The 13,655-nt window shown below is 42.3% G+C and overlaps 1 protein-coding gene across 22 annotated transcripts in view; it reads right to left on the reverse strand.

Moving 5' to 3' along the window:
- PLA2G4A (phospholipase A2 group IVA) overlaps positions 1-13,655 on the reverse strand; it is a 108,603-nt gene that overhangs the window by 62,499 nt on the left and 32,449 nt on the right. For 11 of the 22 annotated variants that reach the window (XM_046944308.1, XM_046944307.1, XM_040704513.2 and 8 more), the window contains 2 exons: positions 2,389-2,487; positions 2,094-2,229 (listed from right to left, as the gene is read on the reverse strand). In XM_046944308.1, coding sequence (XP_046800264.1) covers positions 2,094-2,126 — 33 coding nt within the window. In that variant the 5' untranslated portion in view covers positions 2,127-2,229; positions 2,389-2,487. Of the gene's footprint in view, positions 1-2,093; positions 2,230-2,388; positions 2,488-2,617; positions 2,833-5,110; positions 5,358-10,568; positions 10,758-13,655 lie in introns of those variants that run through there. The other 11 variants (XM_046944312.1, XM_046944314.1, XM_046944313.1 and 8 more) reach the window with 5 other exon arrangements.

A 13,655-nucleotide genomic window follows, 5' to 3' on the forward strand; every position in this document is an offset into this window, starting at 1 on the left:
AGAAAGGTCTGGTATACATTGTGTAATAAGGAGTTACTGCTTTTACTTCCTCGACTTCAAACAGGACATCCAAGCTGACAACTGAGTGGGACAAAGGAAAATGTTTGTCTATTTTCTTAACGGATATCCATGAAGACCACACTCTTTTTACATAGATGTTATAAAATAAGGCAGGTAGTTCTGCATGCAAATCTTGAAATAATTTTATCCATTATTTTAATATTTAACCCCAATAACAATTGAACAAGGTGCATTAAGTTGTAGCTATTTATTTATCTGACAATGTTTTTGGTGCAATCAGATCTATCTGTACCTGCAGTGACTTTGCAAATGCCTGCTTCCATTCTCTCAGCTTTCACAAAACAGGGAAGGGAAAAGATAAAGAGAGCAGAAAACACACAGTATTTATCAGGACTTTTGGAAAATGCTGACTTCTGAGTCTTTTAATGTCAACTGTTATTAAAAACACATTGTTTTTGTCTGCTGCCCCGAGTGTTCCAATTTTAGTGCAACTTTCCTTGCAATTTAAATTCATATGAAAAGAAAAAGAAGAAAGCCTCTTGCATTAACAGTGTTCCTGTATCAACACTCCTTAGTTAGAATTCAGCACTGCTAGAGGATTAGAATTACTTATAGTTCTAAAGCTGTGTTTTCCTCACTGTGGTGTCAAAAGCGATCTTTTATGTGAACGATGGGAATGCCTTAGACTGCTTCCATAGGGGCGCAGAGCAGAGCAAACATTCCATCCAGGAGAGGGCACTGACACAGAAAGGAATAAGTTCATGTATTGTTTTAAATGCTGTTAAATACAGGCATCAATGGCCCTGAAGCTTGTCTTGACAGTGTTCTTCACAAAACTATGGATCAAGTAGAACATGAGTTTCACATCTGTTGGCTGCTAACTCATATAAAGGATGTGACTGTGTGGGGTGGAAACCACAAAACTGGTAAGAGATCGTTTCAAGGAAGTACACGCTACATTTTTAGTAATGTAAAAAGTTCAACTTTATGAAAAGTGTATGGTAACTATCTTTGAGTATGTATCTCGTTTCCTGCCATGAGATTGTTACGAAAAATAGCTGATAAGAACAGACTTGCTTGTTCTAAGATTTTGGTTGGAATAGGAATGGCAATGTTTAATCTGGAAAGTCATTTGAGCAGAGACGCATGAGAGCACACTACAGCCAAAAGCCTGTGTCCAGCCAGCTGCTGAGCCATGCTGCCTTTCACCACACAGCAGGCAGTGCTGCTCCCATTTCCCATTCCACCCCCTAGCTCCTACTTCTCCACTGACGCAGCCCGTGCTCACACAGTTCTGCGCTCCCCTTGGGCCGGCTCTGACAACACACAACTGAGCTTTTGTACTGAACTGGTTTTCTCCCAGTTCAGCAAGGGCAGGACTAGCTGTGCTTCTGAGCTGCTATGGGGAGTACAGGGAGAACGCTGGGAGGCCGAGGGAAGAAGGGAGCACAGTGGCATCAATGTGTGGTTGAGTGGCACAGGTCATCTCACTGATCCTTACCTGGAACCTACAGGCTATATACTTAAGAGTCTCTGAACAATCATCACTGACAGACACTGCTTTAGGATCTGTGCATCCAAAACTGTCAATTCATCTCTCTACCCACTTTCATGGGAAGGGGAAAACGTTACTCAGTATATAGAATAGTATAGAAAAATTGTATTGGAAAGGAGAAAGATAGTAACACAATGTTACTTCTGTAGAATACGGTTCTGACTGACAATCAGTTATGAAAAACCAGCCAAAGACAAGCATTTTGATGAAATACTTCCAATAGGCAGTTCCCTCAGAACAACACCATTGTGACATCACACCCATTAGTTAAGGTAGGACTCTGTTGCAACTTATACATGAAATCACTCTCCAAGTCACTGCCTGCTTTCCAGAAGCTGACTGTCTTTCATATTTCATTCAAACAAGATTCTTCATAAGTTTGCTCTAGTCACAGTTAACATTACTTTAACAAATTTAAGCTAATTCTAGTGCAGTGTCTTCAGAATAACTTATTACAGAATGCATGGTAAGAGACAGTACACAAGAAATCATATATAGAAAATTCATAGCTACTTACCACAATGTGTTGATAAGGATCTATGAAGGACATTTCTGCCTCAATTTTTATTCAAGACAACTGCCAAATGTCTTGTGCAATTCCACACCAAAGAGGCTTCTCAGTTATTCAAAGCAGAATTCAGTATGACCTTTAACTAATAAGTAACAAAAAATGAAAGTCAAGTGTTAAAATCCTTATGTTCCTTTTAAATTGTATGTTGTAACAGAACAAATGAGTTTCCTCATTTTAAAAAAGGTTCATTTGCTAAGCAAAATCTTAATTTCATACATGCTATAGAGGCATATCTACTTGCCTGAACTAGAGAAATTTCTTGCACTTATTTGTTCTACTTCAGTGTAAGAGCATAAAAAAAGTATCTTGAATTCCAGACATCCAAGTGCTTCTGTCAGACCTACAGATAAACAAAAGAATAAAACAACTGTTAAAGCGCCATGCACTACAATGCAAGTAAGCAACAAAAATCACTGCTTCATAAATTGCCGTTTTATTGTAATGATCCATTCTTGGCTCCTGTAGTTTACCTGCACACAAATGCGCCTACACAGTCGGGGCACAGAGAGATGAAGCTCCACTTTGTGTTCCCTCCCCTCACATGGTGATGCACAAAGCTATGTCCCATGCTCACACCGAGCTGTGAAACTCAGACTGAAAGGCTCAGGCATGGCAGGCAGCATCCTGACTTACACAGCTCTGCTCAGCCTCCTCAATGCAGCTCTGGGTGCTACCACCCCAGGGTGGCTTATCAAGTTGCTTTCACTAGGTGATAAACCAACAGCAACAGTGCCCTCTGTACAGCTGCAGAGGCAGTTCCAGCAGGGTGGTAGCTCAGCCCTGAGCAGCCAGTGGCCTGCAGAGATGTGCAGGTGGGCAGGCTGGGAACGAGGAGAAGGAGCAAAGCACCACTTGGGAGGATTGGTCTCAAGGAAAAGTTGCCTTATCTTCCATTTCTAAAGGACAGGATAAGCCCTGAAGAATGATGTCATTCCCAGAAAAAGTCACTCTCAAGCAACTATGTGCATGCTTTTCCATAAAACTTTTAGTAATTAGAATACATCGCATCCATTCTTTGATCCTTTCAGCTCCAACAAGAGCTGGAGGCTAGAAATTACCCTGACTTTATTAACTTAACTTACTAATTGCAGTCTAAGGAAGTCTGAATAAAAACTTCACCGTGCCATTAACTCACAGTTTTCATCCAAAACAGCTCAGTGTCAGGGCATGAGGAACAAGTCGCTTTTGTTACAGAGAGCAAAACAACTCCTTAGACCTAAAGGAAGCTTCCTAACACAAAAATGCCCTACTGTAACACTATTTTACCCTACTGTGATCACAACTGCAAGGACTGATTTTTTCAGCCTTATTTCAGCCAAGATCAGCAATGCTATCAGCAGGCAGATGGGAGAGAAGTGTTTGCAAATGTATCATATAGTTGATTTGCCACAGTCAAGTTTATTCTGGCTTATGTCCTAGTTAAAGAAGGACACTGAAATCTTGATCAACAAGCCCTGCTGTATCAGCTGCACAGGAATCAGGAAAAGGGAACAGTGAAGAATACCCAGTCACTGTGATACTGAAGAAATCTGTAAGTCAATAAAATAGAAAACGTGCCTTTTCCCCAAGTGCACAGCCAAACTTCCAGCAGGTTACCACGTTCGTTTTGGGAAGATCCACCAAGCACTGGAGGTGGCTGCTGCCTGCAGGAGGGGAGGGCTGGACAGGCCAAGCTGAAAGGCTTGTCCAGGAGGCAGGGATCCAGCTCCCCAGATCATTACTCTGCTGTTCATCTGCCTTAGACATGAGATCATCCTCGCTGCTCCTACAACCCTCTGCCTCATTTATTTCAACATCTGCAGGAAACATATTTGGGATCCTACAAACAACAGCCTCTTTGAGTACTGTGCAGCAATGACTCCCCAAGTATCATCTGTCCTCCATGTTGAATGAGGCAAGGATCATGCAAACAGACAAATATGCAATCACATAATTAGCAGCTCTATCAAAAACACAGACACAAAACTTCAGTTCAGGAAAAAAAAAAAAGATCTTTAAAAAAAGTGAAAACAACAGCCATGAGCAAGCAGAGCCTTGAGCGATACACCAAGTGGGAAAAGAGAGCGATACACAAAGTGGGAAAACAAACACAGCGTCTTGAACAGACCACCATTTAGCACGACCACATAAAACAGACAGCTTTCTGTTCAGCTCCTGAATCCCACTTGTACTCAAAAATTAACTATTTTGTCAGCACAGGAGTAATTGTTAGGCATAGTTTAAGACATCAACAGTAACAAGCTATTACAGGACAGGTGTTGTCCTGTTTAAAACGAGACTTTTTTGATCTTAGCCTACTTTCACATGGGGTAACAAACTGAAAAGGATAAGGGAAGCAACTATAAAGACCAACAATAAGCAGAGCCCTTCCCCAAAAAGAAGCTGACACACACACAGATTATTACTGGAAGTGCTTTATTTCTCAGTGTTGATCCAGTAACACTGCTTACCACTACCTCACAGTTGTGCAGGATGAAACACACAAAGAATAATGAGGTTTTCCTGTTCCATGCTGAGCATGAGGTTACTGCACAGACAAACTCACCAAGAAAAAAAAACTCCAAAAATGAGTAAAGTACAACACGGTATAAATATCACCACCACAGTAAGTCCTCAAGAGTCTAAGACCATCACAAAAGGACACTGTTTATATCAAGTTGACCAATTCTCTTTAAAATCAAAGACAGTGAATAAGTGTGACTCACTAATACAGTCATTAATGCTCATTAATGATATGATAAAGGTACAGAAAAACCTCAATACTGTCTCAGGGTTTTGGTATGAATGTCACCATCCACTTTTATCAGATCAGACTGCAGAATTTTATTTGGTTAAAGATTGATCTTGTGATTGTACAGTAGAAATAAATAATCTGTTTCTACATGATTTAGTCAAGCATGCTGGAAAAAAATCACTGAAACGTTATTTCTTAATTTAGGTCTTCCCACACAAGAAAGGATTACCGTTTACTCTCTGCAGGGCACTCATCACTCAGTTTTCATCACAAGTAAAAAATTACATGCTTCAACCTTTAACAAGCATTCTTCTCATGCCTTGCTGAGAGCATGGGTGGAAGGAAGGATCCTGAGCAGAAAAGCGAAAAGCTTGACCTCTGTGCCACATTTCTGGAGGATGTCGTGGGGCGAAGTTTGGTAAGGAAGTTGACTGAAGAGGAGATTTTAAGATTGGGAAACCACATCTGACTTCCTGCTAGAGAGAACAAAGATGAAAGGACCATGAATCTCCTTTTGAAAGATGACCTGGTGGCCTGTAAGCAATTACTGACGCTACAGGTAGCACTGAGAGCAAGATTTCCTCTCAGTGGAAGAGAGATATCAAGCACACCAGAAGGGCTGAAACTCCAGAAACATCTCCAAAGACTTCAGTGAGGAAAATTTACTCCTTATCTAGTTCTGGAGGCTACTTGAGAAGACAAGAGGGAGGATGGCTGAACTGCGGTCAGGCCTGTTCTCTAGGTACAAGCTGCCCAGCACCTCCCGGAGGTCTCCAACCTACAGCAACCTCCTGTAACAGGAGACAGGAATGGTGAGTCAGGGGGAAGTAGACATGCTCCCGTAATCAATTTAATTGGGCTGGGCTTAACCCAGCAGAAAAACTCACTATGTTCAGCAAGTAAATACCTCACCAACAAATACTCACTAGGCTGGAAACACTTCTGCCTGAATACCTGACACACATTACACAGCAGTCATAGGAGTTCCCAGTACATTTCCTTTCTAGCCAAATATTGCATTTTCGCTATGGTCACTAACTACAGGCCTGAGAGGAAGAGGTGACTGATTCAGTGCATTCTGGTTTATCCTACAATTATACCACTTACGCAAGGAAGGGTTAACGAGAAACACTCACTGCAACGGTTTACAAAAGGTTACAAAAAGAGCCATGTCATCATATGTGATTTTACTATACAGCCAACTTACAGAGAAGTCAGAAAATGGAACAGAACTGGATCTTCCTACAAGAACTTTGGGAATTAATTCAAACCTGAAAATGAAAGACTGTCTTAATGCTGTTATGCAACTTTTCTCCAGTGCTTTATATTTTAGTTCCAGTGAAATTGTACTACAAATAACAAACAAAAAACAGAACTCAGCCCTGAATCTAACTTAGTTCAGCTGATGGAAGCCAAGGAAAGAGATAGAGATCCCTGCCTTTTCCTGCAGATAGTCAAGCCACAAATTGCTTTAAATCATTTCAAGGGGATCATCTATGCAGACTATTTGTTATGTGCACATTTCAGTTCAAAGGAAGTGAGATTTAAAATGTCCAGTGTTTTTGTACTTCAGGATTTGGAGATTTAGGTACCTTACAAATAAGCTTTTTACATATATAACAGTAGTTCATTTAGACGTGTTCTCTCTTTCGGAAGCCCAGCTTATGGCAATAAAGAACACACGTTTCCACTTCAACATCCACGTAAGGAAGGGGTGTTCCAGCTACGCAGCATGTTTGAGACGTCAAGGCAGGTTCTCAGAAATGAAAAATTTAATACTAGTCACAGCTTTGAAAGTGTTGCCAGAAATGCAAACTCTTGAAAAGTAACTTTTAAAATTAATTGATATATAACTCAACTGCAAGACTGGAAAACCTGGACAGAGTAGTTTTGTTGACTATACCCCTATTAAAACTCACATGGGAGGAAAAAAAAAAAACAAAACACGACCCAACATTTAACTCTTATCCGGATCTTTAACAAATTTTTCTATTTCTCTCCATTTTCCCTTACTGAGAGCTGCTGTCTGCCAGAAAGCCCAGGACCTGTCTGTAAGAAGTGTCACTAGTACCGTGGCAATAATTATTGCTGAACATCTTACAGGTAGGGCACTAGACTTAGACTCTAAGTATCTCAGCCCGAGTTCTTCACTCAGCCTTGGTGACAACAGTGATGCCATTCTACGCCTAAATGCTTCTGTCCTATGTCTTTTAAAAAATTCATTAGAATAATGGACTACAATGGTAAATTAGAGTTTGGTTCTTACATACGTTTAATCTTTCTATACCTTCCTTCCCTTCCCTGCTGTAAAATAGGGATGGTTTGATACAAAACGTTTAATTTTAAAACACTATTCTCATGTTCTCCGTAAGTAAGTTTTTACATTTTGCTTTTGGGGAAGAGGTAATCTGCTGCACTGCAGGCAAAGTGCTCTCCAGTGCTCTCAGGTTTCAACTGCAAAGGAAAGTGCCTCTGCACTACAGATATGCAGTGGTTACACACAAAGAGCAACCGCAATAATAGCTAAAAATGCAAAGAGCTAGTGAAATTAACAGCTGGCTTCTGTCACGGTCAAACATGTCAGCAGCAAAACAAATACAGATGAAAGTCAGGCAAACACTTCCTTTTAAACTTCTTTTTGCACCCAGGATAAGTCTCCCAAACTGCTGGTGCTTTTTCCCCCAATCGATTTCCTAGCATTGGTGTGTAACAAACTGCAGTGCAGCCCACAAGGCAGGCTGGTGCCCCGCTGGCATGGCACAGCTGGAGCAGAGGCAAGGTGCCCTTCGTCAGCACCACTCAGCACGGCTGTACATGACTCAACATTACAACTGTTGTGCTCTGGCTTTGGACCATTTACTGAGAACATGAGCTCTGGCCACTTTCCGCAATAAAGGGGACAATTGTGTGGCATTTCCTCTGGTCTGCATGGTCATCACGTTAAAAGCAAGACAAAGTAGTTAGGGTGCCTGATGGGTGTGCCCTCACGGAAATTGGTCAGGACTTTCTAGTAAAAGTACTTATGAATAAACTTCTGACGACGGGATTTCTCAGCAGCTTTTAAACTGAGTAAAATTTATATGGAAATGTTTTATGATTTTTGCCAAGCTGGAGTCTGAATATTTAACAGCAATGCAGGTCTTGCACATGAACAAATAGACTGAGGCATCCCTGCTGCATATGCTGTACTCTTAAAGAAACAGACAAGGTGGTAGGTGAATTTATACTGGGAAAGATTTCCTGGCTCTTTTCAGTAGTTTTATCAGCAAACAACTGAAACAGAAAAGGTACCATCTTATTGATCTGCATCTGGGACATGGCTGTCACACAAAACCAAACAACACAAGTCAAAGCATGCCTGACCCCATGCAGCTCAAAATCTGGGCAGTTTCCGAAGCAACTCCCAGCTTAGCAGCTGGTCTGAAGCCAGAGTTACATCAGCAATACAAAAATCATGAAAGTACTCATCCTGGAAAAGACCACAAAGATCATCTAGGCCAACCGTCAACCCACCACCACCATGCCCACTAAACCCCATCCTTACGTGCCACATCTCCACATTTCGCAAACACTTCCAAGGATGGCAACACTGCCACCTCTCCAGGCAGCCTGTTCCAGTGAATTGCCACTTCTTTTCAGAATAAACTTTCCTTAGTATCCAACTGAGCAACCCCTGGCAGAACTTAAAACCATTACCTCTCATTCTAACGCCATTATGTGGGAGAAGAAGCTCACCCCCACCTCAAGACAACCTCCTTTCAGGAGTTGTAGAGAGTGATAAGGTCTCCCCTGAGTCTCCTCTTAACCAAAAAAACTATTTACCCCAAGGTTTTGCTTTTCCATGCACACTGAAAGGAGCCTGCCCACTCAGCTGAGAAGCTGCACACACATCTTCCTCCTGGGCAACTGCGCAAGGGAGTGGTACGTCCTTCTGCCCTTCCTCAGCTTCCTCTTTCTGCTCCATGTCTCTCAGAGCTCTGAGGCCCTTTCCGTTCCCTGGTCATTTACCACCTTCTCTTCCATCTCCTTCACAGGACTCTAGCAGCTGCAGAACTGCTTGCATTTTTTGCTCCACCACTTCCACCAAGCTCGGAGGAACAACACTAAGAATGTTGATTTAAAAAGAAAGTTTTGAACTGGGTTATGTTTGCTTCACTTTTAGACAACCATCTCAAGCGCTATCATTAACAATGCAGCCAAATCTTGAGAGGCTGAGAAGAAGGTTGAAAGCCACTCTGAACATGTACACACCATCATCAACCAGGGCTTTGCATACAGGTTAGAACTACAAATAGTATTTTGATTTCATATAGATACTGGAAAATTTCCTATTTATCATATGCCATCATGAGATAATCCAGGCCTCATTGTAATCTGATTCTACCGCTACTAAGAGGTTAGCAATGCCAGCAGTTTCAAAACAGAAATATGAAACTAACTGCTAGGTACCCAGACCTTAAACAGGGCTGGCCTACTGGAATGCGGTACAGCCTAATTCACTAAGGAGCCACAGATGATGACTAAAAAAATAATTAAGAGCAATCAAACGCAGGAAGAAATGCCAAACTTACATATCCTCTTGTTAAAACTGCTTTGCAAAATTAGGGACACGAGAGGGACTTTCTTGTTTTTCCTCTGATGCATCAAGATTGGTCAGTCAGAGAAAGTTCAGCAGAGTTTTGCATGAACTATGACTACACTCTTACAAATCTGCCTAAACAAATCATTTACTGTTTTCTTAAGACACCAGGGACTTAGAACCTCCCTCACCAGCTCAATTCTCAGCATATTAAAGCTGTCTGACGTGCCTACGTTGTACTGAAATGATAGCAACAAAGTACACAACAGGGGCATGAACACGGCAAAGATGTCCAAGCACTTTTCAGCAAAGAAATTTTTTGTCAAAAAATGTCAACTTGCCAAAGCAAAAAGCTATCATTACCAGATCAGTTTTGGTAACACTCCTTTCGGCAAGAGAGCATCACATGTCAGCCTCCCTCTGGCTATCAGTTAAGGACATGGAACAATGCCAAGAAATGAGATGGTCCCATAGCCAACCAAACAGCATACAAGAACTCCAGGGACAGGTTTTTTCAGCAGAACCTCGTGGCAAAGAGCCCAAGCACTGCCCTCCTCCCCCCCACACCAAGCTGGCAGCCAACAATTCTCCTCAGCTTCCTTCAGAAGCACCTCTCCGTGTCACAGCTGACCACAGACACACCTATGCATCATTTTAAGAGAAGAAACTGGAGGGAAAAGCCAAACCTGGTTCATCTCAGCCTCCATTTTTTCCCCACTAGTAAACGTGAAGTAAGCTTTGCAAGCAACAAAACCTGTTTTCCTTTACTTCAGCTATATCAAATATGTTTTCCACGCTTTCCAATATTTCAGTTTCTAAGTCACAAGAGAATCTCAGTAACACAACAAAAAAACCAACAAAAAGAGAAAGCCACACACTGGTATAACAGTACGGATCCAAACCTGACTTTAACCAGGATGAAGTTACTTTGTTTTTTTTATTTCAAAAATATCCTTATAAAAATGAAATCTACACTACCTCGGCCACAGGAGAGTTGAAGATCTCATTAAGCTCATAAATCTGGAATCCTTGGACCAGAAGGAATCCAAGTATGAAAAACAAAATTATTGTGGCAGTTTGTCCCAGCCAAGTGGTCTTGGTCACTTACCAAGAAGGTCTGCGTGAGCATGTGCATTCCATAGTGGAAAACGCCAGAAATGCAAGGGATAGGCAGATGTCTGCCATTAGAAAATAACTTTCCAGCTCTCCTTTCAGTCCAGCCAGCACACACACCACACCAGCTGCCCAGAGGAACCCTGCACTGCCTGGTAATAAAAACAAGACTGCAAGTATCCTCAGTGACCACACTGCACAAACCCATAGAAATAAACCAGGTGTGAGTAAAGTGAGGGCTTGGCTTCCTTGAACCCTCCCCTCAGATGCTGTACAAGCTATTCTCACTTGTCTCCAAGTTTTTCACCAGTGTTGCCCTTGATTCATAGCTGCAGGTGTTTGCTTATGTGAGGAAAAAGCATTTCTTCACATAGCAAGATGGCCTTTATCAAAAGATAAAGGGGCAGTGCTTTTAGCCTAAGGGTTAGAAACCCATCAATGCTCTTTGATTATGAGGAGAAAGGATCCGAACAAAACAGAAGGAGAATGGCTGGCTTTATATTATACAGCAATTGCCTAAGTCAGGATACCATCGCTATTCCAGATGCTCATTTGCACAGGCATCCACATCCATGAATCATTCAAGAACAGAAGTGTGTCAAAAGCCATCCCTTTACAATTCTCCATTGTGGACTATTTTTAAGAGATGGCACACAGGAGTACCAATCAGAAGTGTTCTGATTAGTAGCATTCCAAGGGTCTGTAGAATCACTTTCCCTCAGAAGTACCTTAGATTCCACGTGTTTTTTCCAACAGGATGGAAACATTACACAGCAGCTGCTGATTCTGCATACGCTTTTGCATGTTGAGGCTAGCAGCACAATGTCTCTCACAGAGCATGCAAAGCAATGGCTCGGGCCACAGAGAGTTTGGCAGAAGTCACACAGGAGTGCTGTTTGCTTTCCCACCAAAGTTAAAGCCAAAGCTAAACATCCAACTCGAGGGCATTTGTTTTTACTGCACAACTGACAACACACTAAGTTAACTGAATGAGAAATACAGTTCTAGTAGTTAAGTCCCATTTACAACCTATATCCTGGAGACACACATGACCTCAGAACACACACAAAACAAACAAACAAAACAAAACCACCCCACCAGGCTTTCCAAAAGCCAGATCTTTCTGTTTAACAGCCTGGCAAATTCAGTTAGCCAAGGGGAATGGCACAGCCCACACAACAGCATCCACTACCCTTCTGACCCCATCCCCACTACTGCAGTATCATAGAATCGCTAAGGTTGGAAAAGACCTACAGGATCATCCAGTCCAACCACTTGCCCATCACCAATGGTTCTCACTAAACCATGTCCCTCAACACAACATCCAAATGCTCCTTGAACACCACCAGGCTTGGTGACTCCACCACCTCTCTGGGCAGCCCATTCCAGTGCCTCACCACCCTTTCAGAGAAGTAGTATTTCCTAACATCCAGCTTGAACCTTCTCTGGCACAGCTTGAAGCCATTCCCTCTAGTCCTATCACTAGTCACACGAGGGAAGAGGCTGACCCCCAGCTCACTACAACCTCCCTTCAGGTAGTTATAGAAAGCAATAACATCTCCCCTGAGCCTCCTCTTCTCCAGACTGAACAATCCCAGCTCCTTCAGCCGCTCCTCATAAGGCCTGTGCTCCAGACCCCTCACCAGCTTTGTTGCCCTCCTCTGGACACGCTCCAGGGCCTCGATGTCTTTCTTACAGGGAGGGACTCAAAACTGGACGCTCGAGGCCGTACTCGAGGTACGGCCTCACCAATGCTGAGTACAGTAGGACAACTACTTCCCTATTCCTGCTGGCCACACTATTTCTGATACAAGCCAGAATGCCATTGGCCTTCTTGGCCAACTGGGCACACTGCTGGATCATGTTCAATCTAGCGTCAATCAACACCCGCAGGTCCATTTCCTCTACACAGTCTTCCAGCCACTCTGGATCATACTTCTTAGTCTTGTCTGCCACTCACATCTTGCAAAATGCAATCTTCTGAGGGCTACAATGGTCACTTCCCAAATAAAGGCACAGTCTTAAGATCTGTGTCTGTGTGCGTGCATGTAAATATGTACAGACACAGTGATTGTAAAGTTATGTATGCAAGGATTAATTTATATATATACAAACATATTTAAAAGTCAATAATCATTGTGTTTATATATATAAGGATAGTTTATTAAAATGACTGCACATACCCTCAAATCTTAGCCAAGGATACAAGCACAGATATTATTCACAGGAAAATAAATTTCAGGAAATTTGTTTTGTACAGGAAACAGTTTCAGTGTTTTATGCTGAGCTCATTTAACAAAAATATGAGATAAATATCAGCTTGAATTTGATGGGTCCGTTATCAGTTAACCTCAGAAACACACAAGTACGACAGAGTCAAGTTCAGAGTTAGTACAGCTCTGAACTTCCATATGTGGAGGCTAAGTTTCTCCTTCATGAATTTGTATTTTTAGGGATGGAAGCTACAGCAGTATAGAGACAAGAAGAGAGAGAGGAAAAGAATGTGCTTTCACCATCACAAGATAGTGAAAAATAACAATAAGCAACATTTAATTTAGTAATTAAGCCTAAAAATGTCTGCCCAACTAGTTTTGTTACCCATGAGATAAATAAGCTCAACATTCTTTGCTCTCAGTCCCAGCATGCAGCAGTGACAACACTACCATCCATTCCAAGGAGCTTGTACATCAAAACTCAGAAACAAGGGCTCGCCTGCAGCACTGTGCGTTTTGCAGGGGATTCCCCTCACCTAACTCCAAACACCTGCCATACACAAGTGTTCTTTGGCCCATGGGGAGAAGCAGGCACTCATGGCACATAACTTATGTGGATACCTGCTTTAGGATTACACTAGTTTTACCCTGAGATTGCATGTACTTCCTCCAGGGATTACCTGAAGAGCCTGGACATCTCACTCACACATCAGCTCCGACATCTACGTGTTTCCATCTCAGTGCATGCCAGCACGGGCAGACGGGCTTCCACTGCTGACAGCTGCTGTGCTCCAGCAGGAAACTGTCCACACAGGACAGCTCCATCGTTATCAGTGCTATCCTCTTACCAACACCATAGCCTTATTTCT

The sequence above is a fragment of the Gallus gallus genome, chromosome 8, assembly GCF_016699485.2.
Source record: "Gallus gallus isolate bGalGal1 chromosome 8, bGalGal1.mat.broiler.GRCg7b, whole genome shotgun sequence".
In the NCBI taxonomy this organism is placed as follows: domain Eukaryota; kingdom Metazoa; phylum Chordata; class Aves; order Galliformes; family Phasianidae; genus Gallus; species Gallus gallus.